At 33.5% G+C, this 27779-nt stretch overlaps 4 protein-coding genes and 1 pseudogene across 10 annotated transcripts; 4 read left to right on the plus strand and 1 right to left on the minus strand.

Annotated features, from left to right (window-relative positions):
- The first annotated feature begins 3148 nt into the window (after nt 1-3148).
- On the plus strand, nt 3149-6800 carry LOC125209004 (Zinc finger C-x8-C-x5-C-x3-H type family protein). 3 transcript variants are annotated; one of them, XM_048108573.2, is made up of 8 exons: nt 3149-3445; nt 3553-3695; nt 3911-3958; nt 4073-4192; nt 4274-4561; nt 4699-4757; nt 4845-5016; nt 6241-6800. In XM_048108573.2, exons 1-8 carry the CDS (start codon nt 3388-3390, stop codon nt 6529-6531), a joined length of 1179 nt encoding a protein of 392 aa, XP_047964530.1. In that variant the 5' UTR covers nt 3149-3387; the 3' UTR covers nt 6532-6800. The 3 variants fall into 3 exon arrangements, with proteins under 3 accessions (XP_047964530.1, XP_047964531.1, XP_047964529.1); XM_048108574.2 differs by having other exon boundaries at nt 3153-3445; nt 4699-5016; nt 6241-6364; nt 6436-6800; XM_048108572.2 differs by having other exon boundaries at nt 3153-3445; nt 4699-5016.
- A 3435-nt stretch (nt 6801-10235) lies between these two features.
- LOC125211982 (Phototropic-responsive NPH3 family protein) lies at nt 10236-13741 on the plus strand. 4 transcript variants are annotated; one of them, XM_048111961.2, is made up of 4 exons: nt 10236-10546; nt 11452-11518; nt 11710-12888; nt 13033-13741. In XM_048111961.2, the coding sequence occupies exons 1-4, from the start codon at nt 10455-10457 to the stop codon at nt 13567-13569; spliced, it is 1875 nt and encodes a 624-aa protein (XP_047967918.2). In that variant the 5' UTR covers nt 10236-10454; the 3' UTR covers nt 13570-13741. The 4 variants fall into 4 exon arrangements, with proteins under 4 accessions (XP_047967918.2, XP_047967919.2, XP_047967920.2 ...); XM_048111962.2 differs by having other exon boundaries at nt 10236-10531; XM_048111963.2 differs by lacking the exon at nt 10236-10546 and adding an exon at nt 11040-11244.
- A 299-nt stretch (nt 13742-14040) lies between these two features.
- LOC125211008 (zinc metalloproteinase aureolysin) lies at nt 14041-15580 on the plus strand. 2 transcript variants are annotated; one of them, XM_048110678.2, is made up of 3 exons: nt 14041-14199; nt 14828-15060; nt 15398-15580. In XM_048110678.2, the coding sequence occupies exons 1-2, from the start codon at nt 14156-14158 to the stop codon at nt 15042-15044; spliced, it is 261 nt and encodes an 86-aa protein (XP_047966635.1). In that variant the 5' UTR covers nt 14041-14155; the 3' UTR covers nt 15045-15060; nt 15398-15580. The 2 variants fall into 2 exon arrangements, with proteins under 2 accessions (XP_047966635.1, XP_088923219.1); XM_089067093.1 differs by lacking the exon at nt 15398-15580 and having other exon boundaries at nt 14828-15255.
- A 1111-nt stretch (nt 15581-16691) lies between these two features.
- On the minus strand, nt 16692-17218 carry LOC125211007 (monothiol glutaredoxin-S2 pseudogene; annotated as a pseudogene).
- A 9484-nt stretch (nt 17219-26702) lies between these two features.
- LOC125216697 (Thioredoxin superfamily protein) lies at nt 26703-27308 on the plus strand. Its single transcript, XM_048118457.2, has one exon. The coding sequence runs from the start codon at nt 26856-26858 to the stop codon at nt 27162-27164; it is 309 nt and encodes a 102-aa protein (XP_047974414.2). The 5' UTR covers nt 26703-26855; the 3' UTR covers nt 27165-27308.
- Nucleotides 27309-27779: the final 471 nt, after the last annotated feature.

Consider the following 27779-nt stretch of genomic DNA (forward strand, 5'->3'; position numbering starts at 1 on the left):
TTTTTTCCATTTATGGTAAATGGACTCTAACTTCAACTAACTCATTACACTTACATTCTATTACTATAAAATTAATATGTAATATGGGACCTATATTCCACCCACTTTTTCTTCACAATTTTTAAAATCCGTGCCGAGTCAAACTTCGATAGCATTTCACGGACAAAGGGGAATAGTACAATAAATAACTCATGTGACCACGAAGATGGATGTTTTTTTTTTCAGTAAATCAATCACGCGCATACAAGTTGATGTATGAGGATTGGACCCATCTCATGTCGGTGCAATTATTTTCAGACAGTATGAATGTGATGATTAATTAAAAATCATCCCTTCAAACTATTCAAAATATATTACTCCTACTATTATTTTTCCCAGTGCCCTTTATACTCATCCTTTGTTATATAACATGTGTGTAATTTTGTTAATGCACAATGTTTTATACTAGTACTTTTCAGAATCATGAATTTCATAACATGCATGATCCGTTTCGGATAATATTTATCCTCATTTTATGTAACGTAGTACTATTATCAACCTTTTTAAAGGTATAAATCTGAATTGGTAAAATGGAGTATATTTTTTTATAGAGTGAACTGCAAAATTGGCTCCTACGTATGACAAGTCGAACGCTAGAGGTATTCATGTTTTAAAAAATGTGTTGTTAGACCATCTCCAAGGGTACACTAAAACTTAAAATGGGATAGGTATTTAGCTCCAATAGTACTAAAAAACCAATCTCATTTTTGGTTTTTGAGAAAAAAATACCTATCTTTAGGTTTACACTAAACTCAAACCCAAAACTTTTTCAAATTTTGTGAGTAAAAAGAGCATAATAGAGAGAATATTCTTTTAAATTTGAGTTTAGTGTAAATGGTTGGAGTAAAATCATATTTGGTGTGACATTTACACTAAAATGAGTTTGAGTTTAGTGTAAATGGTTGGAGATGCTCTTAGCCTCTACGTATGAGTATAATATCATTTCAGACCCCTTTTCACTATTTTGAGTCTTTTATACCCTTCCCTCACTTTTAACCTAAATGTAATTCCAAGGGTGTTTTAGTCTTTTTCATTTTTGTTACTATGTACCATGTTTATTTTATATTAAAATATTATTTTCATTTAATTCATAAACATTTAAATATAATTAAATTAATAAATTAAAATACTTATCAATAGTTATCATAAGAATAATTTATGTTTTTATTTTAGTTAGATATGTTTTTATAAATAGTATTTTTTTTTTAAATAAAACCGTAAATTATGTAATAGTAATTTTTTTAAAATATCATATCATCTATTACATGATTTACGGTTTATTTAAAAAAATTACTATTTACAAAAATATATCTAACTAAAATAAAAACATAAATCATTCTTACGATAACTAGTGATACTAAGTATTTTGATTTATCAATCTAATTAAATTTACAATATTTATGGATTAAATGAAAATAATATTTTAATATAAAATAAACATAGGCATAGTAATAAAAATGAAAAAGACTAAAACATCCTTGGAATTACATTTAGGTTAAAAGTGAGGAAAAAAGGGTATAAAAGACTCAAAATAGTGAAAAAGGGTCTGAAATGATATTATATCCATACGTAGAGGCTAACAACGTCATACGTAGGGACCAATTTTGTAGTTCACTCTTTTTTATATTCTCTTTGTCCCATAAAAATATGGTCATTTCTATTTATTGGAGGAATTGCATAGACTATGATCCTCGGGGGTGCATCTGAGATATCTTAGGTATCAAGATACATAATGGATATTGAATCATAGTTGTGCATTTGAAGCATACCGGAGATAAGAAAATTATACCTAATTGGCAAGTCCAAAAACTTAAGATCTAATTTGAAATATTTGAAGCTAAAAATAAACTTATGTCCGAATCAAACGATGAGATGAGAGATCAACTTGAGGAGACCACGTGCAAATTGACACGATTTCATAAAGCAATTGCATGCGTGGATGAGTAAATGAATGAGTTGATTCTTCCAAAATATGAATCGGAAGTTATGGTTATTGTGCATACCGGCAAAGCCCCAATGAACATATTGTTCCTATAACGTAGCTCGAGGGCTTCAAGGAGGAGGCAAGGCAATAAAGCTTCGATTCTAGTGCAGTGAGCTTTCGCATAAGCTTGCCAAGCAGGTATTGAAGATACAATAATTCAATAATTTATCAACTCATTAAAAGAGTTGAAAGACCGGGCTGAAGCCAAATGTGTTGCTAACTCGTGAAAAGAGAGAAAATGAACTCCTAATAAACTGTGAAAAAGAAAAAAATGTGAGGCAAGACTTGATGAGAGTAGCATTCACAAAAAAAACCAGTATGAAACGAAAAACCAAGAGTTAGGGGGGTAGCATTCGATTTCTGCCAAAGTAATACCGAACAAAAAAATGATTTTTCTAAAAAAAAAAAACAGAACCAATACGAAATTTGAGCAAAATCGAACCTGAAAACCAAAACCGGACAACAAAACTTAATCAAGTCGAAACTGTACAACAACTCCAAAAAACCGAAAATCCAAAAATTTAAAAATCAAATATTATATGTGCTACATATATATTTCAACGATGAAATGACGCAATTACATCGTTTTACATAAATTAATTAAATATATATAAATATATTATAACATAAAATTTAATTTAATTTTCTATACAATACAACCCAATAGAGCTGAAAACCTGAAATTTCATAAAAAAATAAAAGCAAACTGAAATTTGAAAAAAATCTTACCAATTTCAGAATTTGGTATGATTTAGTTCAAAAATTAGTTTTTTGAATTTTTTTCTAATCCCTATTAATATTATAAATATTGATATAATTCTATCAATTAGTCTAAAAAATGAGAATCATGGTATGATTTCAAAAATTCAGTGGTGAATTTATAGTTATTTTGAGAACCAAAATGGGACAAAGTTTTTATTCAGAAAGAGAAAAAAAAATAGACCTACCAACCAAATTACAACACAGAAGGACGAAAATGTAATTGGGAGCGAGTGTCGGTTACAGCTGTTGGAAAGAGAAGGCCGTTTAGAGATGGAAATGAAAGTTTGAAAAAGGGCATTCCCACGACCAACTTTTCATTAAATGCATACACTTTGGCGGGTATGCATACAAAGAGATAAATACCTGACCGTACGAACCAACACTATACTCTCTCAACTCAACTGTACAAAATTATCACAACACCAAAGGGGAAAACCACTCTCAAATCTCACAAACCCCCCCCCCCCCCCTCTCTCTCTCGAACCAGGAAATCCCCTTGATCACTATCTTCTTCCGATCGTTTGGAGCTACGACAGAATCAGACGCTGTATACGGAAGCGGATTTTGTGTGTTTCATGCACCAACAGTGAAGTCGGATTCGAATGGAGTTGTACGGGGATCAGCAGCAGGTGGAGTGGGCTCAGGATTCGGGTTTGGAAGGTGAGTTTTGGTTTTAATTTCGGATCGTTTTTGGTTTCAATTTATGCGTTTTGTCTGCATTGTGAGTTTCTAGGGTTTTATTCATAATGTGTTGTGTGTCTATGTAGACTCTATGAATTTATGGGAGCGCCAAGTCTACGTGTACCCGGAGAGGCCGGGTCAACCCGACTGCGCCTACTATGTGCGAACCGGGTCGTGTGGCTACGGCGCCAAGTGCCGTTACCATCACCCTCGGGATCGTAGCAGCTCGGTGAGTTTTGATTGTTGTGGTTTTACTAGTGAAACCTTATGATCCCACTTTGTTATTGTTAGTGTGTTTATAGCTTTGCTCTTGCAGGTGGTGTTGGCATGTATTGAAATTTGAAGTTCATGTGTTGTTTATTGATTACTATTATGAGAGGAGTGGTTGAATTTATTTCTTTTGGGATGGGGTATTATACATCTGTGTGTCTTTATGTTGTGCAGTTGGGAGTGGGAGAGTATCCGGAGCGACTAGGGGAGCCTCCGTGCCAGGTAATTGACATGCCTTTATGATGCAATGAATGTTGAAGAATTAGTTACTCATTTCTTTTTTGTTTGATTTCTAAACTAGTACTATGTTTATTTACATGTTCCCTGAATGTGCAGTACTATTTAAGGACAGGGACCTGTAAATTTGGTATGTCGTGCAAGTTTAACCACCCGAAAAATGCTGGTGGCTCGTTGACTAGTGCACCTCTAAATAGTTATGGATATCCATTACGACCGGTAATCATTTGTTGTATGTTATTAACACACGTTTTATGTTGTAAACGTTTTTGATGGTCATGACGGTGTCCTTTCCAACAGGGAGAGCAAGAGTGCTCCTATTATTTGAAAACGGGGCAATGCAAATTCGGTATAACCTGTAAATTTGATCATCCGCAATCGGATGGAACATCTGTTTCAGCATCTGCACGTCCATTTTATCCGACGGTGCAGTCTCTTTCTTCCCCTACTCCTGAGCAATATGACAGCGCAACATCCAGCTACAGGGTTGCAAGGCCTTCTTTGTTGCCTGGTTCGTATGTCTCTGGTGCTTATGGTCACATGCTGCTCCCTGGAGTTGTTCCCATTCCAAACTGGAACCCGCACTCAGTAGGCATTCTTATCTTCTTTTTTCTAAAATATGAAGAGTATTTACTCGAGACCATATCTCAGATTATTTGCTAATTTATGCTTTCGTATATTTTCTTGGAATAGATTCCAGTGTAATGATGGCTTGCATGATGTAGGGATCAGTTAGCCCCGCACCATCGCCCGGTGCTCAAGCCTCAGCTGGAGCAACTTCAGTGTATGGACTGTCACAGCTAGGTTCTTCCCCCCCTGCATTTGTTGGAGCTTATTCCCATTTACCATCATCTGCTGGTCCTTCAGGCAGTATCGTACAGGAGCAAAAGTTTCCCGAAAGACCTGGTCAGCCAGATTGCAAGTACTACATGAGAACTGGAGACTGTAAATATGGACCATCCTGTAGGTATAATCATACACCAGATTGGGCTGTTTCAAAGTCTAGTTGTGCTCTTAGTCCTTTGGGGCTGCCTCTTCGTCCGGTATGATTCATCCTTCCTTTCATTGTTACTACTTATCTGTTTTACCTAATGTTTCCTGGGGGTTTTTATTTACTGATGGTCCAACTTTCCATCTCATGCATGACTTTGCTAAGCTCAGTAACATGAGTGCGTGTCTCTTAATTTTATGGTTTGGGATATGAATATTATTGAGCATTTAGAAAACATGGAAGAATGGGATATTGCCTTATAAAAAGTCTGATTTGTTTCAAGCACTCTGATCATACTACATGGAGTTTTTTCCACTAGCCTCAGCAGAGCTGATTTCCTGATTGATCATTATCTTGTGGGTAACGACTGCAATCTTTACTTGTTAAACTGATGCATCATTTAGTTTCAACAACTAGTCTTAGTTTTAATTGTTTGAAGTTTGTTTGTCCTTCTATATTATCAGTAGACTATGACATACAGTTTTAAAAGTCAGCCTTCTCATTTAGTGCACTTTTTTGAGAGGGCTTTCCATTTGGTGCACTTATACCTTCTATTGCTGATCTACGATAGAGTTCTAAATAAAATATCTCATCTTGCTGCTTTAAACTTTCTGGAGTTTTTGTTTATAAAGTGGTATTGTTGCTAGTAACCTGTCTAGATATGTTAGAGAGGGAGTAATTGTCTAGATATGTTAGAGAGGGACATTACTAACTTATTTCTGAACCTTGATAACGTTGTACTTAATCCTTTGCCTTTTAATGTCATTAAGTTGGAGTTCTTTGGACTGATAGTCATTGTGTTTAGGTTTAAAATCCATTTGTTTCTTCATCATGTTCATTTTCCACTCGATATGTATTGAAATTATTTGAGACCTTAACCTTTCTTGCATTTCAAAATCCCTATACATGACATACATCTTTTAGCTCAGAATACTATATACTCCCTCCCTTTCAAACTATAAATCGATTTGGTTCTTTTATCAATTCAGTTTTAAATGTCGTTTGAGAATTATCTATCAATACTAATTAACCAATCTCTATCATTAACTATGTTCCTAATATAGTACTAATATATGTTTTGAATGAAAACTCTTCGCATATATAGTAGCAGAACAAGATAAATGTTCTGAATTTAATGAGAGTCTGTATCTTGAATGGTGTTGTAGACATTTTATCTTGTCCTTAACTATTTGAGGTTGTGATGCTGATGAACTGATGTCCGAAGTTTTTGCTCACTCTCTCAACGTGCTTATTTTAATTTTCTGGTGATAAACAGGGGGTGCAGGCCTGCTCTTTTTACATGCAGAAAGGCCAGTGCAAGTTCGGACGAACCTGCAAATACGACCACCCCATAGCAACTCTGAAATACAGTCCGGCTTCATCTTATACTGAAATGCCAGGTACTCGTTACGGGCCTGGGCTATCTGCTGCTACGACTTTGTTACCATCTTATTCATTTCAAGAGATGCAGGGTGAACGCATTGCAGGCTCTAGCGTTGATCCTGGCATAAACAGGGTGTGGCATTCTGGAAACTCTTCCAGTGATTCCGCAAATCTAATGCTTTAGTAGTTTCTGATTCACAAAAAGCGGCATCTGGTTCTCGAGGTGGAGTATGAAATATGAGCAGAATAAAAGATGGTGAAAATTAAGTGCAGTTTTCCATGTGATGTATATATTTACATGCCTTGTTACATATTACCATCTAGGCTTGAGACAATTATTGTAAGCCTCATTCAACATATATTGCTAGGTTGATAGCATGATGATTGGATTCTGGATATTGTTTGTTTCTGTATTTCACATTGTAATTTAATGGAAGTGTTTGGCTTATTGAATGTTTGTTGGGTTTGATTGATAAGGTTTCATCACCATTTCTTGATTTCAGACCATCTGACTTTTTTCCTACCAATCTTTTCTATCATCTTCTCTCGTGGTATATAATTCTAAAAGCAAAGCTAAAGTGAAAAGAGAAAGTATTTATTAGGTATTAATTTGAATAAATTTATTACTATTTAATTTAATATACAAGGGGTATAGTAAGTAAAATGGAGTAGTAAAATGTTACAGAATTGCTCTAAAGTATTGTTCTGTTTCCGATGGGCTATTCGGCCCAATCAGAAGTTATTTACAACCCAACTGAAATCAGAAATTTTTTGACACGTGTATTGTGATTGGCGACTTCATCAAGTCTAAGTGTATTTTAATTAATTTATTAAACTAATTAATTAAATAAATTCTAAACTTTAGTTATATATTGATAAATAAACTATGATTTGAATTACTAAATATTCAATATGGATCACTAAATTTTGACAACTGATTAATTTTCAAAAAATTAGACTAAGTTGTAGATGACCTGTGCAATTGATAAAGTAAGAGATAGAAGAAAAAAGACGATGGAAGTAATATTAGTGGATTGTGAGATCCACATTATTAATACTAGTATTTAATTGTTTCAAACAATCTATATTTAAAAGTTGGTCTAATTTTGGTGGACGATCAAATATAATTACTTGATCTGTTTTTTGTGGAGGAAAGGAATATAAAATACTACTCTAAGTAAATCCTAATTGTGGTCAATCCTGATTATGGATGATTTAATCCTAGATCAAACTCGATCTATCTTCAAAGAATGTGGACGTAGTACTAATAGTAGCTAGTAGTACTATATCAATTGAGTGAAAGTAGTGGCACTTTCTCTACTAAAGCTATTTCAAACTCTAGCAAATTATATAACATTTGAACTTTTTTAAGACAAGTAATCAATTTTGTAAGAATGTGGCTGTTCTTGTGTGTGTAGAACGTGTAAGTAAAACTATATATTGGGTTGGGACATGCAACATTTACCGGTGGAGTAATAAAAAGTGGGCTCGCATGTTTGTGGCGCATCATCATTCTCTGAACAAACAACTGTTCCACCTTTTAAGGCTGAAAAAAATTGATTACATAAAAAACTTGAAGAAAGAACTCATACTTTTACTAATAAAAGCTCTATTCCGTTTCTGTTTTTTCCCCTCCAATAATATTGTTCTGATTTATAGAAGAGTCAACATAAGCTAGCTGAATATCAGAAGTTGTCAAAAGCCTAATATTTGGGTCGATAAATTCTATCAAGTCGAGCATAAACTTTTGGTAATACTAATTAATAAAGAGGTTGCCTGTGATAATTGATACTATATACACTTCAAATTTTTCTGAAAAAAAAAAGAATGCGAGTCAGTATATTTAGTATTTATGTTTATTAATTAAATGGTGTATGTGGATTGTTGCAAGAAAAGCCTGCAAATGTGGTCCTAAATAACCCCAAAAACATAGCATTAAACAACATACTCATTATATTATATGGCGGCAGAAAGCAATTTTGCAGATATGATTCCACCCACTAATGTAGGAATTTTGGCTGTCAAATTAAAGTGATCTGCTAAAATATGACCATTTATCTTGTGTCATTTATGCAAAACAAATTAAATTACAACTATTGTAAAATGATTGCAACCTCACTGCTACAATTTTAGAGTGGCTTCAATCATCATTGCTCCAATAGTTATTAATGCCAAAAAGCAACAAACTGTGTTGTCCAAATGTTATACTTGTGCACAAGAAAATTGCTGTACCTCAATTTTCATATTTTATTTTATTTTTTGAAATAGAGCTGGAAAATTAAACCATCTGTCTATCTACATCTGTGCGGTTATTGATGAAGAGATCATGTTTCTCATAATGAAAAAGGTTCGATTAAGTCATAATTCAAGATTCTTAAATTGACACCGAATTTTAAATTAAAGTAGTACATTGTTAATTTTGTTATTTATATACTATAGTGACACTAAAAATTAAGTCAGTAAAACCGATAGCTTTTTTTTTATTTTTTTTATAAGGGTAAATATTCATGCATCATCCTATATAGGTTCTAGCTACCTATTTGTGGTACTTGAGGTGATGATCCCTATTCAAGTGCAGAAGCATCATATCTTGATAATCATTGATTCTTAAATTACTTGAGTGAAAATGTAACATACTACTAAGAAATAGTACAAAAATCTTTTCATATCAAGAAAAATGAAAAAAAAAAAGAAGAGTTATTTGAAATGTTTCTCATAATAAAAGAGAACTCACCTTTGTGTTGCACCCAATTAATTACCATAAGAACAATGTTTACCATCTTTTAGGATACTCCCAGCTAGCTAATTGCTTATCTGGATGACTACGACTTCAAATTCTTGTTTAATTGACCTAAGATTGAAGAATTAATAATTAGTTGTCAAATCAAAGATTAAAGGATTTGTATATAGCCTAATTAATTAAGATACATGAATCCATATGGTTGCTATCATTAGCTCAGCTTCATCTTTATAGCTTTCTTCTAGTCTAAAGAATCATCATGTGCTCTTTATTTAGGAATGAATGAATGAATGAAGCATGCTCATACCAATGGCCCATCTGTTATTTAAATTTCTCTACTATAGTTTTCACCCTTTTAATTTTTTTCATCATGCCCACTTCAGATTTATTTTTTCTGACAACCTAGCTAAGATTCTTGTACGCAGGTTTTGCTGAATTATGTCAAGAAATCGATTGTGTTTCAGAGATTTGCTGCAGAGGGAAAAAAAACATCATGTGTATCTAACTTCAAGAGATTGCATATGTTTCTTGCAGCTAAAGATTAAATTGTACTATCAAATATGGGATGCAATGATTTTTATTTATTTTGGTAATAGAATCATTAAATAATGTTTTCAGTTAAAGATCCAAGAAAATGAGTTTTTCATTACTGTGTATTTTTCCATCCACTGCATAAAAAAAAGAAAAGAAAAAATCAATTAACATTAAGCGTCAAGATTTAATGTGAAATGTCCCCGACAAACCACCATAATTTAATAAAGCAATTATAATTAAGTATGCAACCCAACTCACAATTACTCTCTACTTTAATCAACTTTACACAAAATTCTTCTATGACTATATTGTAGTACTCCAAGTAGTAGTGTATCATACTAATAAATAATAAGCAAAATTAATCTTTGGTAGATGTAAATTTCACCTGTCATCATTACAAACCCCAAAAGCTCCACACTCTTTGACGATTCCTGTGATTTTCTAAGATTAAAAATACAGTGAAAAAATGTTGTAAAAAAGAATAGAATAAAAAGTCACTTGCACAGTCACACTCTCCACCTTTCACCGAAAAGTTGACACCAATGCTAACACAATTCTTGACTTTTATTTATAAAATTTAAACCCTCTTTTCACTAATCAAAGTGGCTTTGTGGGAAGTATACTCTTTAATCTTGCATGAGCTAGTGTGTGTGTAATAAAAGGTCTCTCCTTATTCTTATTCTTCCTTTTTTTCTGCTTCTCACATTGAATGTGTGGGGAGTCATGCCTCTGCAAGAACTCCTGCTCTAGGCATTGTGTTCTTGAGAATTTCCCTTTTTTTGTTTTCTCAAAAAGCTGAAATCTTGAAGCTTATTTCATACACAATTATCGAAATGGGAGTTGTTACAGTTGCTGAGCTCAAGCCAAGCATATCAGGGAAGAGGCCATTTCGTCCCAGTTCAAGTGCAAGGCAAGTTACTGAATGGTAATGTTTTAATGATCATGGTATTATTAACAGTATTTTGTATGAACTGAATCCCTTGAATGTGTGCTGAAATGATCAATTCTTATTGGTCCACCAATCAAGAAAGTAGGTAGGAGTATTGTAATTTCTGCTCTGGAAGACAAAAAACCCAGTTTCAAGAATTCATAATCCTCTCCTTGAAGTTTCAAAATCAACCCTTTTTGTGATATGGTTTGTGTGTGTTTTTTTGTGGCTCAATCACATCCTTAACATCGATGATTATGAACAATCAACACTCAACTTTTTAGCTCCAAGAATTGGCTAGTACTACTACTAATCAGACATCAGTTTCATGGTGCAGTACTAGAATTCACAATGTGTTATTACAGCATGTGCATATGTCTTGATGATTGGATACTTATTACTGATCAATAATTCACACTGATTTCCTAGTCTCCAAGGAACAATATGCATTAAATGGCCCCAGATTTTTGGCTGCCTGCTAAGACAGGACAAAAATTAACATAGTTTGTTTGACAACAAAAGAGTCTAAAAAATGTAGTTGAATAAGACAGATGGGGTTAAATCTTTGCTTGCTTGTATATCTTCGATTGGGTGAAACGACGGCCTTATCACTTAAGCCGCGAAGGTAGAGTTGGTGTTGCTGTCTTTATGGCTTATGTTTTTTACTTGGCCATCCATATAATAGGTGATCAAAGGTATGAGTAACTGAGTCCACATGTTACAAGAGCACAAGTTTTAGTGCCTTTTTGTTTTTTTTGCATCTCTTTATCCTATAAATGCGTTTAGCTTCTTTAGATTCAACAATAGATGTGTAGGAAACAAGATGTGATCCCCTTTTCCCACTTCAGAATTGTGTTGGCCTTGATTTGGTGGTACTGATATGGTCTTGTTCTGTTTTGCAGGCCAATCTCCGACGTCTCTAGTGATCTAACCATCGAAGTCGGAACAGCAAGTTTTGCTCTTCACAAAGTGAGAACAGCTTTGATTGTTTAGATTGCATTGTTTCATGTAGTTTAGAAAAATATTATGCTAGACCTATTCAAGGGATGATGATACCAATTGAAGAAGACATCAAGATAATTGTATAAGTAGTGTATGTTTTCTGATAGAAGTGATGACTTACTATCAATATGTTGTGTTGATTCTATTGGTGTCTGCAGTTCCCTCTCGTTTCCCGGAGTGGAAGAATACGGAAACTGTTGCTCGATGCAAAGGACTCCAAGGTATCAAGGCTGAATCTCTCCGGCATTCCTGGCGGATCACAGGCATTCGAGCAGGCTGCAAAATTCTGTTATGGAGTGAACATTGACATCACACTGTCAAATGTGGCTATGCTGAGGTGTGCTTCTCATTTTCTTGAAATGACAGAGGAGTTATCTGAGAAGAATCTCGAGGCTAGGGTCGAGGCCTACCTCAGAGACGCGGTCCTAGCCAGCATACCAAACTCAATCTCGGTGCTCCATCACTGCGAGAGCCTGATGCCAACCGCTGAGGAAATCGGCCTTGTGAGCAGAATCATCAATGCTATTGCTAACAATGCCTGCAAAGAGCAGCTGACATCTGGCCTGTCCAAGCTGGAGCACACCTTTTCCTCAAAGCCCGTTGCTTCGATGGAGGCTGAGACGCCCTCGGACTGGTGGGGGAAGTCACTCTCCCAGCTGAGCCTCGATCTCTTCCAGAGGGTCCTCTCATCCGTGAAGACCAAAGGGCTGAAGCAGGACTTGATTAGTCGGATTCTCATAAACTATGCTCAAAACTCCATTCAAGGCCTAGTGAAGGGAAACATCTCAGACGTCGATCTCCAGAAGAAGCAGAGGATCACCGTGGAGACCATCACCGGTTTGCTCCCAACTCAGTCCAGGAAAAGCTCGGTCCCAATGGCGTTCCTCTCGAGCCTGCTCAAGTCCGCCATAGCGGCCTCCGCGTCCACTTCCTGCAGGTCTGATCTGGAGAGGAGGATCGGGCTGCAGCTGGACCAGGCGATCCTCGAAGACATACTGATCCCCGCGAATCCACACGGGAACAGCCACGCCCCTATGTACGACACCGATTCAGTGCTGAGGATCTTCTCCATTTTCTTGAACCTAGACGAGGATGATGACGACGACGACGCTCAGGTGAGAGACGAGAGCGAGATGATGTACGACTTCGACAGCCCCGGGTCGCCCAAGCAAAGCTCGATCATCAAAGTCTCGAAGCTGCTGGACAACTACCTTGCAGAGGTAGCACTTGACTCAAACTTGGCCGCATCAAAGCTGATCTCTCTAGCAGAGCTGCTCCCCGACCACGCTCGTATGGTGTACGACGGACTGTACCGCGCAGTTGACATCTTCCTCAAGGCAAGAAAGAAGCAAACACAACCTGTTTTACTCGTTTACATGTACAATAATGAGCATGTTGGAGCGTTAGGATCATGGAGTGCACATAGATTTGTTTTTGGGTGACTCCTAAAAGTAATTGAGATGAGTTGGTGTATGCGACAGGTTCATCCGAACATGAAGGAGTCAGAGAGGTACCGGCTGTGCAAGACGATCGACTGCCAGAAGCTGTCGCAGGAGGCGTGCAGCCACGCGGCCCAGAACGAGAGGCTGCCGGTGCAGATGGCGGTGCAGGTGCTGTACTTCGAGCAGATAAGGCTGCGCAACGCGATGAACGGGGTGGGAGGGCAGAGCCACTTCTTCTTCGGGTCGATGAACGGGTTCCCGCAGCGGTCAGGGAGCGGGGCGGGGAGCGGATGCATCTCGCCCAGGGACAACTACGCGTCGGTGAGGAGGGAGAACAGGGAGCTGAAGCTGGAGGTGGCGAGGATGAGGATGAGGCTCACTGATCTAGAGAAGGATCATGTATCCATGAAGCAGGAGCTCGTCAAATCGCACCCTGCTAATAGGTTGTTCAAGTCTTTCGCCAAGAAGCTCAACGCATTGTTCAGGATCAAGGACATCAACCCCAAGGCTAAGACTAAGGCGCCCTCAGATGCTAGGTTTCTCTTTCAGAAACGGAGGCGCCATTCCGTTTCTTGAATTCTTGTAATATACTACTACATGTATAGATTTACTCATTCTGTTTTTTTTTTTTTTGGTTTTCTTTGCTGTTTTCATTTTTATTTTTTTACTACTATGTGGTATTGCTTTTGCCTCTTTATTTTTGATTCTTGCCTTTGTACAAATTTTACGTACTGCAATATTTCTTCTACCTCTCTGGTCTCAATACTTATCTTGAAATGAATTACTCAATATTTTAAGGAGATAAAAAACTCATTTCTATATAGTAGTGTATTAATAAAGCATACCTAAGTCAAAGTGACTATATGGAATTTATGTTATGATGTATTTCTACATAATATTTGAGCAGAATTAAGTTAATACACAAAATGAGGATTTTCAACAACAATACCAGTAAATAGGGGGAAAAAATTACTTTTACACACTACCAAAAAGGAAAATAAAATAAAGAAACATGTGCAGCACACATAAAAACTGTGTTGTCGCAGAAACATAAATCGTGGTTTGAGATAGAGACTTGTGCTACTGAAAACGTGTTGCAAACGGTGGCTCTGAAACTCTTTGAATTGTACTGGCAATTTGGAGGGGCGCAGTTTATACGGGCATGGCGCTTAATTTGTCAAGACTTCCGTTCTCCCGATTCTTCAGGTTTTCATCCTTTATTTTTTCTCTCTTCTTTTGTCTTTTCACCCAATTTCCGAATTCTGGTGGATTTCATCCGAGAAATGTTTGAGGCTTGACTGTTTTTTGTGGTGAATTTGGGACTGTAATTGAAGCTGTTGAACACTTCTGGACATTTCTCTTCATTATATTTTGAAATCTCGAATTTTGTGGAGCATAATTTAAGATTTTGATGATTAATTCATATACTCCTAGTTAGCTTCTGGATAGGTGTTCGTATCAGTTTTATTTAGGTTTTCTTGTCTTTGTTTTAAGAAGACTTGACTCGTTCTGAGCTCACGCGCATTGGCTAAATACTGAAATTCGGCTGCCTCTTGTTTTAATTGATTGTTTAGAAGGTGTGATTTGAATCATTTTAATTGTATACTTAGGATTATAGGAATTTAAGCACCGTCCTCTGTATCAGAAAATTCATGTATTTTCCATCTTCCCATTTAGTCTCTGTGGACAAGTACCTTTATGTTTTCATTGCGGAGATGAACTAGAACCAACGTTTTCCTCCGAATAACCTTCTACACTAATCTCTAGATAAACGATGTTTATGATGTCCAAGTGGTTTAGAGATTAGACCTGTTTACGTTTCCTCTATTCACAGGCAGGTGGAGCATGACATTGAAACTGTGGTTAAGGTGCTGCAACCTGGACCTTTGGGAGTAATAGAGCACAAGTTCACTGACGAGGAGATAAATAGTGCAAATTTAACTGTAAAGAGAGCAGTGAAGAACTGGCAGAGGATTGCTTACAGTGAAAGGAATAATCCTATCATGAAAGATTTCATAGATGTCAAGACTTATAATCTCCAAAAGCCCTAGATGATTATTGTAATTTGTAAGCTGTCTGATCTTACATGCGTATATAGGTCTATAATATACTTTTTTGATGAAGATATTTACTATTCATGGTAGATCAAATGACTTTAGTTCCTTATGCGTCTGTTGCTTGCGGACCACAATCTGGACGATGTTTGTTTCAAACTTGGTTATCGACTTATTGTGTTAATCAAAATGTACCTTTTGTTCTGAATTTCCTTGTGTGATATTCTCTTTGAATATCTGTTTAACTTTACAGCATCTAGGATGCGTGAATTGATGATTTTCTCTTAAGCAGTCTATTTCTTATTATTCCATGATAGATTAACGTCAGTGATAATTATTGGTGTTTTCAGAGATACATGGTGAAGTTTGCCATTTGCCATCGTAGAATTGCTGGAGTCGAGTTCTCTGTTAATCCCGAATCACTGGATGCTTAGACTGATTTGTTCTTGAGACATTCCAAAGAAAGTAGAATATTACCTTGAGCAATTTCCATGTACAATGATCTGTTTTTGAAGTATATCTTGTTCTATTTCTTTGACTGCGTTCAACTAGTAGGGCTCTTTGAAGTAGAAAACATATAGAGGATAGAATGCTCAAAATATCAAAAGTTAGAGCTTGTGCTGCCTGGTCACTGAGTTCCATGTTCCTCCCCCAACCAGTCCACCATGTCTGGAACAGACTTATACTATAGTAACTCTTGCTTGTATGGGCCGTCCAGCTTGATCTCTCGACTTGCTGCATCATGAGCTTATGTCCAATCATAGAACTTTCCCTTATCGTCGTTGCTTAGTTTGCCTTGCGGTCCAGAGTAGTTGTCACACTTTGGGGATGACACAAAATTTTAGGAGACGCTAATAATATTAAATAAATGGAGAAAAAGTAGTTGAATATAATCATTAGAGAGAAAAAAAAAGATAATATAAGTAATAAAGATGAGAAAGAAAGTGTGGTTGGATGTGTTGATGCTAGTTTACTTTTTCCAAAAAAGGAAATGTGACATCTTTTGTGGGACAAATAAAAAAGGAAAGTGTAACATGTCTCTCTTAATTTCATGAACTTGCCTGATGCTGTTCTCAGAGGAAGTACAGTTGTATCTGGTCTCTGCCTCTCTGGATGATATTCTTTGATGGCCTTCGGTAGTCGGCCTTGATTTCTTCAACATCAGCGTTTGCAGGTATTCCCAGAAACCTGTTTGGCCAAAACTTTTAAGCATCAGCTCAGTTTTACTTGTCAAAAGGTAAGAAGATTGAGCGATGAGAAGATTAAGGTGAAAGTGAGAATAAAGCAGGAAGGGGTTGTTGTTGGTGCAGCCATGAGAGAGGAGGGAGAAAATCTGTTTGTTTCTGGTTTGAATTTTGGATTCAGAATTTAGACTAGGAACAGAAGTTGCACCACCTCATCTTTCTGTAGGCTCAGGATTCTTGCTCAACAGGTTTCCAAATGGGCTTTTGTTGTTAGTCCTGACAAAAGGAAATGAGGGTATAATAAAAAACTTATTTATTATTTATCTATTTTTTTCTGGAAGAGAAAATGAGCCATCTGAAGTTGACAGCACCCACACATACAAGTTGCTAAAATTTATTGGTGGCCATATTATTAGGAGTAGTATTTATTTTCAGTTAATACACATTGCATACATATTAGTGAACCAGAATCTATCATAGAAGTTAGAATACCATATATACTTATGGGGGAGGAGATACAAAAGAAGAGTACATTGGAAAATAAGTGATGAGAGCTGATCCATAAAGAGTGCTCTCTCTCTCTCTCTCTCTCATAACAGAGATTTGTGCTGATGAAAATGTGACTATACCCAGATAGCTCTAGCCTTCTTGAGCAGTGGGACCAGCTCTCCCTTGACATGAAGGCTCATGACCTCGTTGGCACCGCCTACGAGTTGTTGGTCGATGAAGACTGCAGGGAAGGTGGTCCTCCGCCCGGATGGGGTTGTGAGTGCGCTCTCCAGCTGATGTCCATTGGGCAGCTGATCAAGCTCGTAAACTGTGGGGTTTGCTCCGAAGCTACAGATGAGTGTCTTGATGGTGTGGGATATGCAACAAGTGCTCTTGCTGAATATCACCACCGGTTTGTCGGCCGTTAGCCTATTGATTGCCTCCATTTTAGGTCGGAATAAGATGGTAATATACGCGTTGGTTTGATTGATGAGGAGCTGATGTTATGTTTGTGTTCTGGGTGATTTGGAGAAGGGTTGTGGGAGTTTATATAATAGGAGTAGTAGAGCAGAGGGTGCATGGCGGAGAACAGGTGGGCTCCATGCGAGATCTTTTATTCCACGTTGGATTTGGATTTGGATTTATTCACTCCATTTTCTCATTTGTTTGGTGTGACATTTTTCTCCTTTCCGCTAAGGAGGAAATGCTTTGGTTACTGCAAATGTCTCGTGTGAAACATTTATGAATTTGTCTATTTCACTTTATTATACTCCTACTATATAACATCGCTCTTTCTATGTCTTTGAACAGATATCATGAACAATGTCTGTTATCATGATGCAAGGCGAATTCATATATTGATGTACATGTGTGTGATATATTTGATATACTCCCTCGTATAAAGGGGCATGATCAATTACTAACTTTCTTAAATTGTTAACTCTGCTAACTCATCAATGCAGTGTATTAAAAATGTCAACACATAATTTTGTTGACATTTCAATATACTTTTTTTTTCCACGTCAAGTAGCTGGTAGTGATGACATTTCAATATATGTATTGACATTATGTGTTGATATTTTAATATCATCGTGTTGACATTTTTAATACACTGCGTTGATGAGTTAGCAGAGTTAGCAACTTAAAAAGTCACCCCTCGTATAAATTGATCAAATCGAACAAGCAAACCACACTTAGCTGCACTTGCTCTTATGAATTTTGCTCGTATGCATTTGGTCAGTTTATGTCACCATATCAAAATTGTGCAAGGCCAAGTTTGATATACCAATATCGATGCACTCAATTCACATTAACATACCAAATTTAATGCGAATGATATGAAACCAGTCAAAAGTATATCTATGCATATAATAGCTGAAGAGTTAAGAGTTACAGAGACAGAGATATGTTAAAAAAACATTTACGTGTAAAAATTCAAAATTTAGTTATATTTTATTGAAATTAAATTGACGACTAATTATTATTTTTGACTATATATATTGACACTCATATTAAAGTTCTATTTTTTTTTAACTTGCTAAAGGACAAACAAGGGCAAAAGGAGAACGGTAATATTTGATCTCAAAGAAAAATAATAGATTCGGTATCAAGAAAATCAAGGTTTCTTACTTATCGGTTTCACTTCGTACATTTAGGAGCATTATAGTCAGGATTGGTGCATACCTATCTTTCACCATACACATAGAACCTATACCTACGAAAGAAGCCAATCAGTACTGTATCAAGAAAATCAAGGTTTCTTACGTATTGGTTTCAATTCGTACATTTAGGAGCAGTTTAATTAGTATAGGATAGAGAACTTATTTATTTTAAAATTATATTACAAAAAATGATCTAAAATATATGCTCTTTATCATATATATTTTGTCTATTTATCTTTCCTATCAATCCAAACTGTCCCTAACTAGTTTAGTACTCTCGAAAATTAATGTTATCGACATATGCATAAATCTAGTACGTACTAACGTAGATCGTATAGATCCATGCATGTACGAGAGCACAATTTACTTATATTGCGATAAACCTGATAATTGAAAAATTTACATATCAAGATAGTTTGATGACTGTGACGACGCCACGTAAGTTAAAAGACAACCATATAGCAAAAATAAAAAATAAAAAACATTGGGAAAAAAATGTTGGAGTGATTGATTATTGAAGAATCAACAAGCTGGAAAAGATATTTGGCATTATCCATTTGCTTGACCCCTCATTTCCTATTTATGCGATTCCTTTTATTCATTTATTTATATCAAGGTATCCAAGTTTTATTTTAGTCTTTCCAAAATTATAGCAGGTCAAATTTCCCTTTATATACAATGGGTAGAAACCTTTTTGGAAGATTGTGTGGCTTTGTAGAATAAAACGAAATGAAATAAAATCTGAATATATAATTTTCAATTGAATCTTACCCTTTACTAATTTAGGAGATATAGTACGTATTCTATGTCTCTACACATTATTCAGTAGATTTTTTATATATTTTACAAAAATAGCATCATACAACATTGTGGGGACCCCAATTGGATTCTAAAGCATAATTTGCAATCAGAAAATTTTCCTCAAAATACTTTTAATATTTATCTTATTAATAAATTTGATTCAATAGATAAAATGAAACTAGGGTTAAACAACGTTCGCAACTAGCCTTTCTTTTCTAGTAGTCATTTTGATATAAATTATTCATCAAAAGGGGAAAAAATATTCTCCACTTCTTGGCAAATAATTATATAATTAAAAAATGTGCGAAATGCTATATTAATAAATACATATCCTTATCATAGATTCCTAGTGTAAAAGTGGGCATATTTAAGCATCAAATGCGGGTGATTTATCGATAAAAGTCACAATTTGTAAATAAGAGCAGTTTTGGTCGGTTGCATAGTAAAAGAAGTGATACTTTTTGAATAATTAATTTAGACAATCTTAATTAACCTGATTTGATCAAGATTCTTTGCCACTCGAGGAGGCTAAATATAGGTAGACGAATGACAAGAAATTATGATGATGACATGTGTGGGGGAATTTCATTTTTGCCTTCTAAAACATGTTTAGTGGAGAATTTTAATGGTGGCTAAGTGTAGATTAAGTTAGAATCATTAACCTCTCGCATTATGTAAGGCGACGGATTAAAGGACATAGTTTTTGAACTTAATTAAAGATAATTGTGGTAAGGGATACCTCTAATTTACTTTCTTAAAGTCATGACGTGGCAGTGACTTAGCTTAAGATTCTTGACCGATCAAAATTTTCTTGCAATGATGAGTTAAATATTCTACTTTTTCTTTGAATGAGAGCCTAATAATATTTCAAAACTCAACAATTAATCACTAAGTTGATGCTACTGCAAATGGAGTATTAACTAGGTAGGTCATCACAATTCACATAGCTTGCATCTAAATAAGAATTTGAAGGTAGCAGTAATTATGAATTCTAACTCTACATTACAAAAAATGGTATACTTACCACTAAATTAAAGCAGGGGTTATTGTTCTAAAGCTAACCGCAAAAAAAATAGTAGTACAACCCCAAAATCAATAGTATTTGATTCCAAACCATTCATTATTTTGCTTTAGCAAATAGAGTAGATCATGTATTCCATCTTACTTAGGAAATTAATAAAATAAAATATTACTACACGGGTCTAAACTGGGGCAAGTCAAGTTTAGGCTACTCGGTTTAATATCATCAATTACAGTTCTAGCTCTAACACCAACTCTAGCCATACACTAAAACCCAATTTTGGAATAAAAATCATCTCCAACCACAAACCAAACTCAAATCCATTTTTAGTGTTTTCTATGGATTTACACCAAATATGGTGTTACTGCAAAAATTTATGAGATATTGCAAATTGGCCCATTATTATTTAATCATGTGAATTAAAACATGAAAAAAAAAAATTACAATAACAAATGAAGATGCTCGATTTTAGAGTATTTGACTTGATATGACGCAAAAAGAAATAAAATGCTCCTTTGGACTTGCACTAGTTGATAAGTTGTGGGAAAAAAAAAATACAAATTTGAGTCTTGAATTTTTTCAATTTGATATCCATATTGTGGTATGTTTGTTTTGTAACTGTGATAGTTTTAAGAGTGCTAAATGGCCATAATGTGGCCAGCCACACATTTAAAAAAATAAATAAAAATTAGTGTAATTAATGCTAATTCAACAAAAATAATTCACCTCAAAAACAGCAAACATTATTGGGACAATTGTACACTTTTAGTCGTGGAGATATCTTTTCATATGTATATAACGCACTTGTGTAGTTGCATTCTTTAAATATTTTTAATTATCATAGTTCATAAATACATCGGTTTTATATTATTATTTATTTATTAACCATTTTATAGTTTGATTCCATTTTCAGTAAATAGTATGATTGCATCGCAACATAATTTATTACTAATGATTAAAAATAAGAATATGTTAAAATCTATTAATGATAAACTAATGCCTTTTAATCCAATTTTTTATATTTGAGTGATTGTGGACTTAAACTTATCTTAAGTTCAAATGAAAATTTAAATTTGATCTTGTGTTTGTGTAATTAAATAATTTGGGATTTCGGTCGTTATTAGATACTCCTACAATATAACTTTCGGTTTAGTTGAATAATTGAAATTTTTAATTTATGTATTAAATTTAATTGAATGATTGAGTAATTCAATTTATCTAAAATTCAACTACTAGTTCAATTGATTTCAAATTCAGTTAAAGACTTTGAAGATTTCAATTCATCTTTGATTAAGTTTAGGAATTATAGATTTCAGTTAATCTCTAAATTCAGTTTAGTATTTAATTGATCAATTAATTAATAATTAAATCAAATTTCTATTTTTTTTATAATCTATTTCCAGTTGATACATCTAAACTTCAATTGATTGTAAAATTAGTTGAATATTTATTAAAAATATTATTATTACATTATTTTTATAGCTATTTTTATTCAATAATAATTGGAAATTATAACGATGTACGTATATAATATTACAAACTATAGCTATTTTTTTCTTATTTGTAATTACATTTATTGAACTATTCATCAATTACTAATTAAGTATAATATTCGTTTGCCACCATTTAAACATTAAAATGGTTGGTTGCAATTGAATTATTTAGAATTACGATTACAACATCTTCACGATTAAAAATTTTGAATTTTGTATATAGGCAAAGTAATTAAGTAACAACTACCCATCAACCCATGTATGCCCAATAACAAAGTAGTGATTCAAAATACTGTAAAAGTCCCTTAAAACGAAATTTGATGATGATATTATGTTTTTCTTAATTTTAATAAAAAAATGATATGTCAATTATATAGTTTATTAAGTTAATTTAAATTATTGTGAGGTTATAATTATTTACAATAAAATAATTAAAAATAGAATAAAACCTTAAATTATACTCCATAAAATATGTAGTTAAGTAGTAGTATTTGTTTTGAAACAAATTAAAGTTACTAATTGATTTGATACATACAAGTACTATAATTTAATAATCATTGTTTTATAAGTAATTCAATCATCATCATCGGCTAGCAGCTCATTTTTAGAAAGTACTAAGCTTACTCCATGTTAACAATCATAATATTAATTGCTATTATTATTAGATTATATCATATCACACCTTATAATTGGAAAAATATATTACTTTTATAAAATATTATGTATAATTAATGTTATATTTTGATATTGTCATTTAAGTATTTTTTAAATATATTAGTATAGGGGTGCATTAAAATAACAACACCTCTTAAAGTAACACTATACCACCATTCCTAGTCAATCATTTGAACACGTGAACGAATAATCAACTGTCATTTGACAATCATAAAAAATGCTCAAGGGTAAATTTTCTCGGCCAGCAATATCCAATACGCTACACAACAATTTACAACAATTTTTTCTTGACCAGCAATATCCAATATAAACGCTAGACAACAATTTATAGATTGTTGTCTAGTGTTTATAATATTATTGGATACGTGGTGTCACAATGTCACTTTAAGAGGTGTTGTCATTTTAACACAAACCTATTACTATATTATAGGCTATACATTAATATACTAATGCAATAGGGAAGGATTTTGATTTTTCTAAGAGAGTGGAAGATACGAGAAATTTCATGTTTTTTTCAAAACAATTACTCTATTTTAAATTTTACTTTATATTTTTTATAATAAAATTTAAGTTGGAACTAATAGTTATACCGTATTTAAATTTTGTACACACTGCTATAGTATTCAAAACCATAAATAGTATATTGATGTATGAAATTATATTAAAATTTTAATATAATTGATAATATTAAAATATAATATGATAATATATAGTATCACAACTTATAAATTATTATTGGCTTCAACTTTAGTATCGTATAACAGTAAAAGATTTTTTTAAAAGAGATTAAAGTTTAACATTAAAATAAAAAATCAGTGTAAAATAATTACTGAAAAAATTATAAAAAAAGAATAAATCTGAAAAGGAAATGTTAAAATCGGATTTGTGAAGAGAAATTAGAAAAAAAACAACAGTTAAATACAAAGGGCAATAGTGTAAAGTTATTAGGGCATTAATGGAGATATTTGAAGTATTAATATCTATGGCATCCAAATTTACTAAAATGCCATTTTATGGCCAGCCATAACGTGGCTACATAGCATTTCCCTAGTTTTAAATATGTTTTGATTTATGTTTAATTTTATCATAGCATGTGAAGTGTACAGTATTAAGTTTCAAGTTAGTGTATTTTTTTTTTAATATAAAGTATATTGAACATATAATAAGAAAATTTATTTTATTATTTAATTTAGTGAGATTAATGTTTCATTTAAATAAGTACGTAGGTGTAATTGAAAAGGTATAAAAAGTAGGGTGGATATGAAATATTCTTTTCGGTTTGAGTTTGATGTAAATGATTGGAGCAAAATTACCTATAATGTTTATATATACCCAAAAATGAGTTTAAATTTAGTGTAAATGGTTTAAGATGACCTAACTTCTACATACTACTCAGAAGTTTATGAATTCTAATTTTAAATGCGCATTATTTACTTATAATAACTTCATAGGGTCGTCATAATTAAATATGCATAATTGTATATATATAATTGGAAATTTTAAGATTAGTTCATTTGATAATTAATTTTAAATAAATTAACTTAGCACATAGTTGCTCTTTTGCAATCATTTAAGAAACATGTTACTCCCTCCGTTTCATAGTAATAGAGTTATTTTGCTATTATGATACATTCCATAGTAATAGAGTCATTTTCCTTTTTAGTAAAAATCAACACATTTTTCCACACTTACTTTACCCTCTCTTACTTTTTTTTTTTCTCTTCATCTCTCTATCTTTTTCATTTTCCACTTTATTCTCTCTTTTTTTAACTCACCTAACACAATTTTTCTTAATTTCCGTGCCGAAAAATTTCGCTTCCATTACTATGGATCGGAAGGAGTATTTTTTTCAAATTGATCTATGCTATGCATAGTTATCTATATCACATAGGATAGGAATGTCTCCTAAGTCCTAATCAAATTAATTAAGAATCATGACTTAATCTTCATTTTTTATTTCTAAGATTCTACTTGTCAAAACCAAATTGAACTCCATTTTTTCTTAACTAAAAACATACATCGAAACAATTAAAATTACCTCAGATGCACCCATGAACCACAATTTTCCACGTCCAGATTTATCAACCAAATACTATAAAATTTTAAAAACTGAATGATACGGAGTACTACTGTTTTTCATAACTACGGCACACTTCAAATTAGGCCATTTGGAATTAGACAGTGTAATTGATAAAGTAAAAGAGAATAAGAAAAAAATAGTTGAAATTATGCAGTGAATGATGGAACCCATAAATGATAAAGTAAAAGAAAAAAAGTTGTCATAAATGTATATAGACTATTTGTATGGGACAAACGAAAAAAGAAATATGGTCTATTTCTATGAGATGAGGGGAGTATATGTGAACAAACAAATTTAAAATACTTATTTTCTATCATATATACTCCTAGGACCCTTCCCACAATAAAAGTTACATTTTGTCATTTTGATTCGTCCCACCATGAAAGTCCTATTTCATTTTTACAATAAATGGTAAGTAGTCTCACATTCTGCTAACTTGTTTCACTCACATTATATTATAATACCAATATAAAAAAATGGATTCCACGTACTACTAACTAGTCTAACTCATTATTTCTTATATTTCTTAAAACATGTGTCTACTCCAGATGTGACTCTTATTGTTAGACGAAGGAAGTATCTTTGAAAATATAGGAATGGACTAGTATAACTGTATAAAAATAATATTTTTAAGAATAAATTCAATTCAAACAAAATCAATATAATTCAGTTTAAAATAAAAAAGTAATATGCATATGTAAATTTATATATATATATTTATTTTTATTCATTTTTTGCATAGGTTGTCAAAAAATCATCTAAAAATTCGTACAGTATTAATTAATTTCCATCATACTTAAAATTTTTTTTTAGAAAATAACAATCTATTGTTCTGTATAAGGTGTAGTTAAGCGTTTATTGGACCATCATTTTATGGGTTAATGTTATGTTAAAAATACAACAGCATCTCTATATAACGATTCAATATTCCAATTCCGTAAAACGATAGATACGATCAACAACAAATTAAATGTTGTACCCAAGTGTCCAACAATGATAAAAGAAAGAAGGTGAATGAAAAAATCTCCACTAACGAAAATAAAAAATGTAAACAATTTTTCTATGTATATATGTCAACCTAACATGCCAATAATATTAATATGCTTATCAGAATGATTTATTGTTGGCGAATCTATATAAGGGCCAATAGAGATAGATTTTGACAAAAATGCAATCACAATTCACAAAAGTTAGCATCTGAGCATGTCATACATATTTTGGCCGGACATAAATATGTAAATGACAAGTGTAATGATAGACCATCATCGACTTGAATGGCACTTAATACCAATGGCATCATAACAGATGTAATGATAGACTAAATGTTAGGAAAGAATCTCCCTACTTCACTTAAAAACGTCAGGAAAAAGCTCGTGGAATGATAACATACACACTTGCTCCAAAACAAACAATATTAAATTTATTAAATAAATATGCACGTTTAAATTTATTTTCTTCATGAAATTATTTTTAAGAAAATTTACTTGGAATAGAAATTTGAAAAAAATACAAATAAATAGAAATTATGAAGATAAACATAACTAAAATTAGCTTAATATTATGGATGGAACAATTAAATGATGTGGTTAATGAGAGTGAACAAAATCTTTATTTGTGGAGTCAGATTCCAAAGTTTGGATATGCAGTGGATAAGTTTTTATCACATGATTTGTAGGTTATTACGCTAATTAAGGAGGATGCCATAATAGAGAAACCCTGAGTAAATTTAAGCCAAAAACCTTGGAATTGAATTTCCATGAGAAATTGGTGGTTGCACATTATCCAGATAACTGTAGATACGTCGTTATCGACCGGTTGACATACATAAACAGAGGAGTTGGATAAGTTTATTCCTTTTTCAGAATCAAGAAATAATATTATCACCACAACAAATTGTTCTATACTCACCAATATACATCTTCAGATTCCTCAACATTTGTAGCAGTAATCTATCTGCCTTTTATCCAATGCCCATTTGCACAATAAATATATTGTTTTCTCCTCAAGAATATATCCCATAACTGGCCTGCTGCCCCTTCAACACCTGCAAATACCATTTTTGGATCTTTTCATTCATGCATTTTATAAATAATGAAAAGCGAGCTAGTTTGTGAAGTACTACATAGTTAAAATGAAGGGTAAATTAATTAGTATTTGATGGATTACATAATCCCAAACAAACTCATAATTAATTATAGAACCAATCAATATAGAAGTAGTAGTACATAGTACATACTAGCTAATTCATCATATGGAGTTTTATTCTTATCTATGAAAATGATCTCAAAAGTGGTTCAAATATCTACACTTGCTTGGATTCTAGTTGTATAAATAACAGCTCTCACTCAAACACAAAATACAACACAAGTAGAGAAGAACATACATAGATATAAAATTAGTAGAAATGGAGAGAATAAGAGATCTAGCGTCGAAGAAGGCAATAGTGATGTTCACAAAGAGCTCGTGCTGCATGTGCCACAGCATCAAGAGCTTGTTCTACGAGCTAGGGGCAAGCCCGGCGGTGCATGAGCTGGACAAGGAGTCGAGAGGGAAGGAGATGGAGTGGGCTTTGAGAGGGATGGGGTGCAACCCCTCTGTCCCCGCTGTGTTCATCGGGGGACAGTTGGTGGGGTCGGCCACGGACGTCCTCTCCTCCCATGTTGATGGAACCTTGAAGCAGAGGCTCATCGATGCCAACGCCATTTGGTTCTAGCTACCTACCTACCAAGTCATGAATATGTATATGTATATGTATAGTGCAGCTTCATGAGTTTTTGGCTATGGCTGCTGTAATTGTCGCATGAGTCTCTACTTTTGGTGATGACTTAAATCAAATGTATGCTTTTAGTTACAAATTCGTCATTGCCCTCTTAATTTTCTGTTTTCCGTTGGGATGTTTTTCTTTTTTAGTTAAGAAGAAGAATGAAATGGAATCTTAATTTTGAAAGTTGATGAATGTTTCCCAAATAGGAGTAGTAAATCCTCCTGTATGTGATCAGTTTCACTCCTGAAAAGCTACCGGCCATTTGCCAACAAGCTAACTTTTTAAATAAGATAAAACAAATACACTAGTACTTTGAAGTGAATCATTTATGAACTCAAGATTTTTGGATTTAAGCATTAATCACTTTATTATTAAAGCAACTCAAGATTTTTGGATTTAACTCTAACAAACGCTATTATCGAACCAACGCACACTTTAATTAAGAAAAGAAAATCAATATCAAGTTCAACTGTTCAAAACTGTGTAATCAATCAAGAATTAAAATAATCTGATTAGAAAACATCAACAAGAAGTAAATAATACTACTAGGTCAAAAGTCACACT

The sequence above is a fragment of the Salvia hispanica genome, chromosome 3, assembly GCF_029641045.1.
Source record: "Salvia hispanica isolate PSC_SH4W2 chromosome 3, Shi_PSC_v1, whole genome shotgun sequence".
Lineage (NCBI taxonomy): Eukaryota > Viridiplantae > Streptophyta > Magnoliopsida > Lamiales > Lamiaceae > Salvia > Salvia hispanica.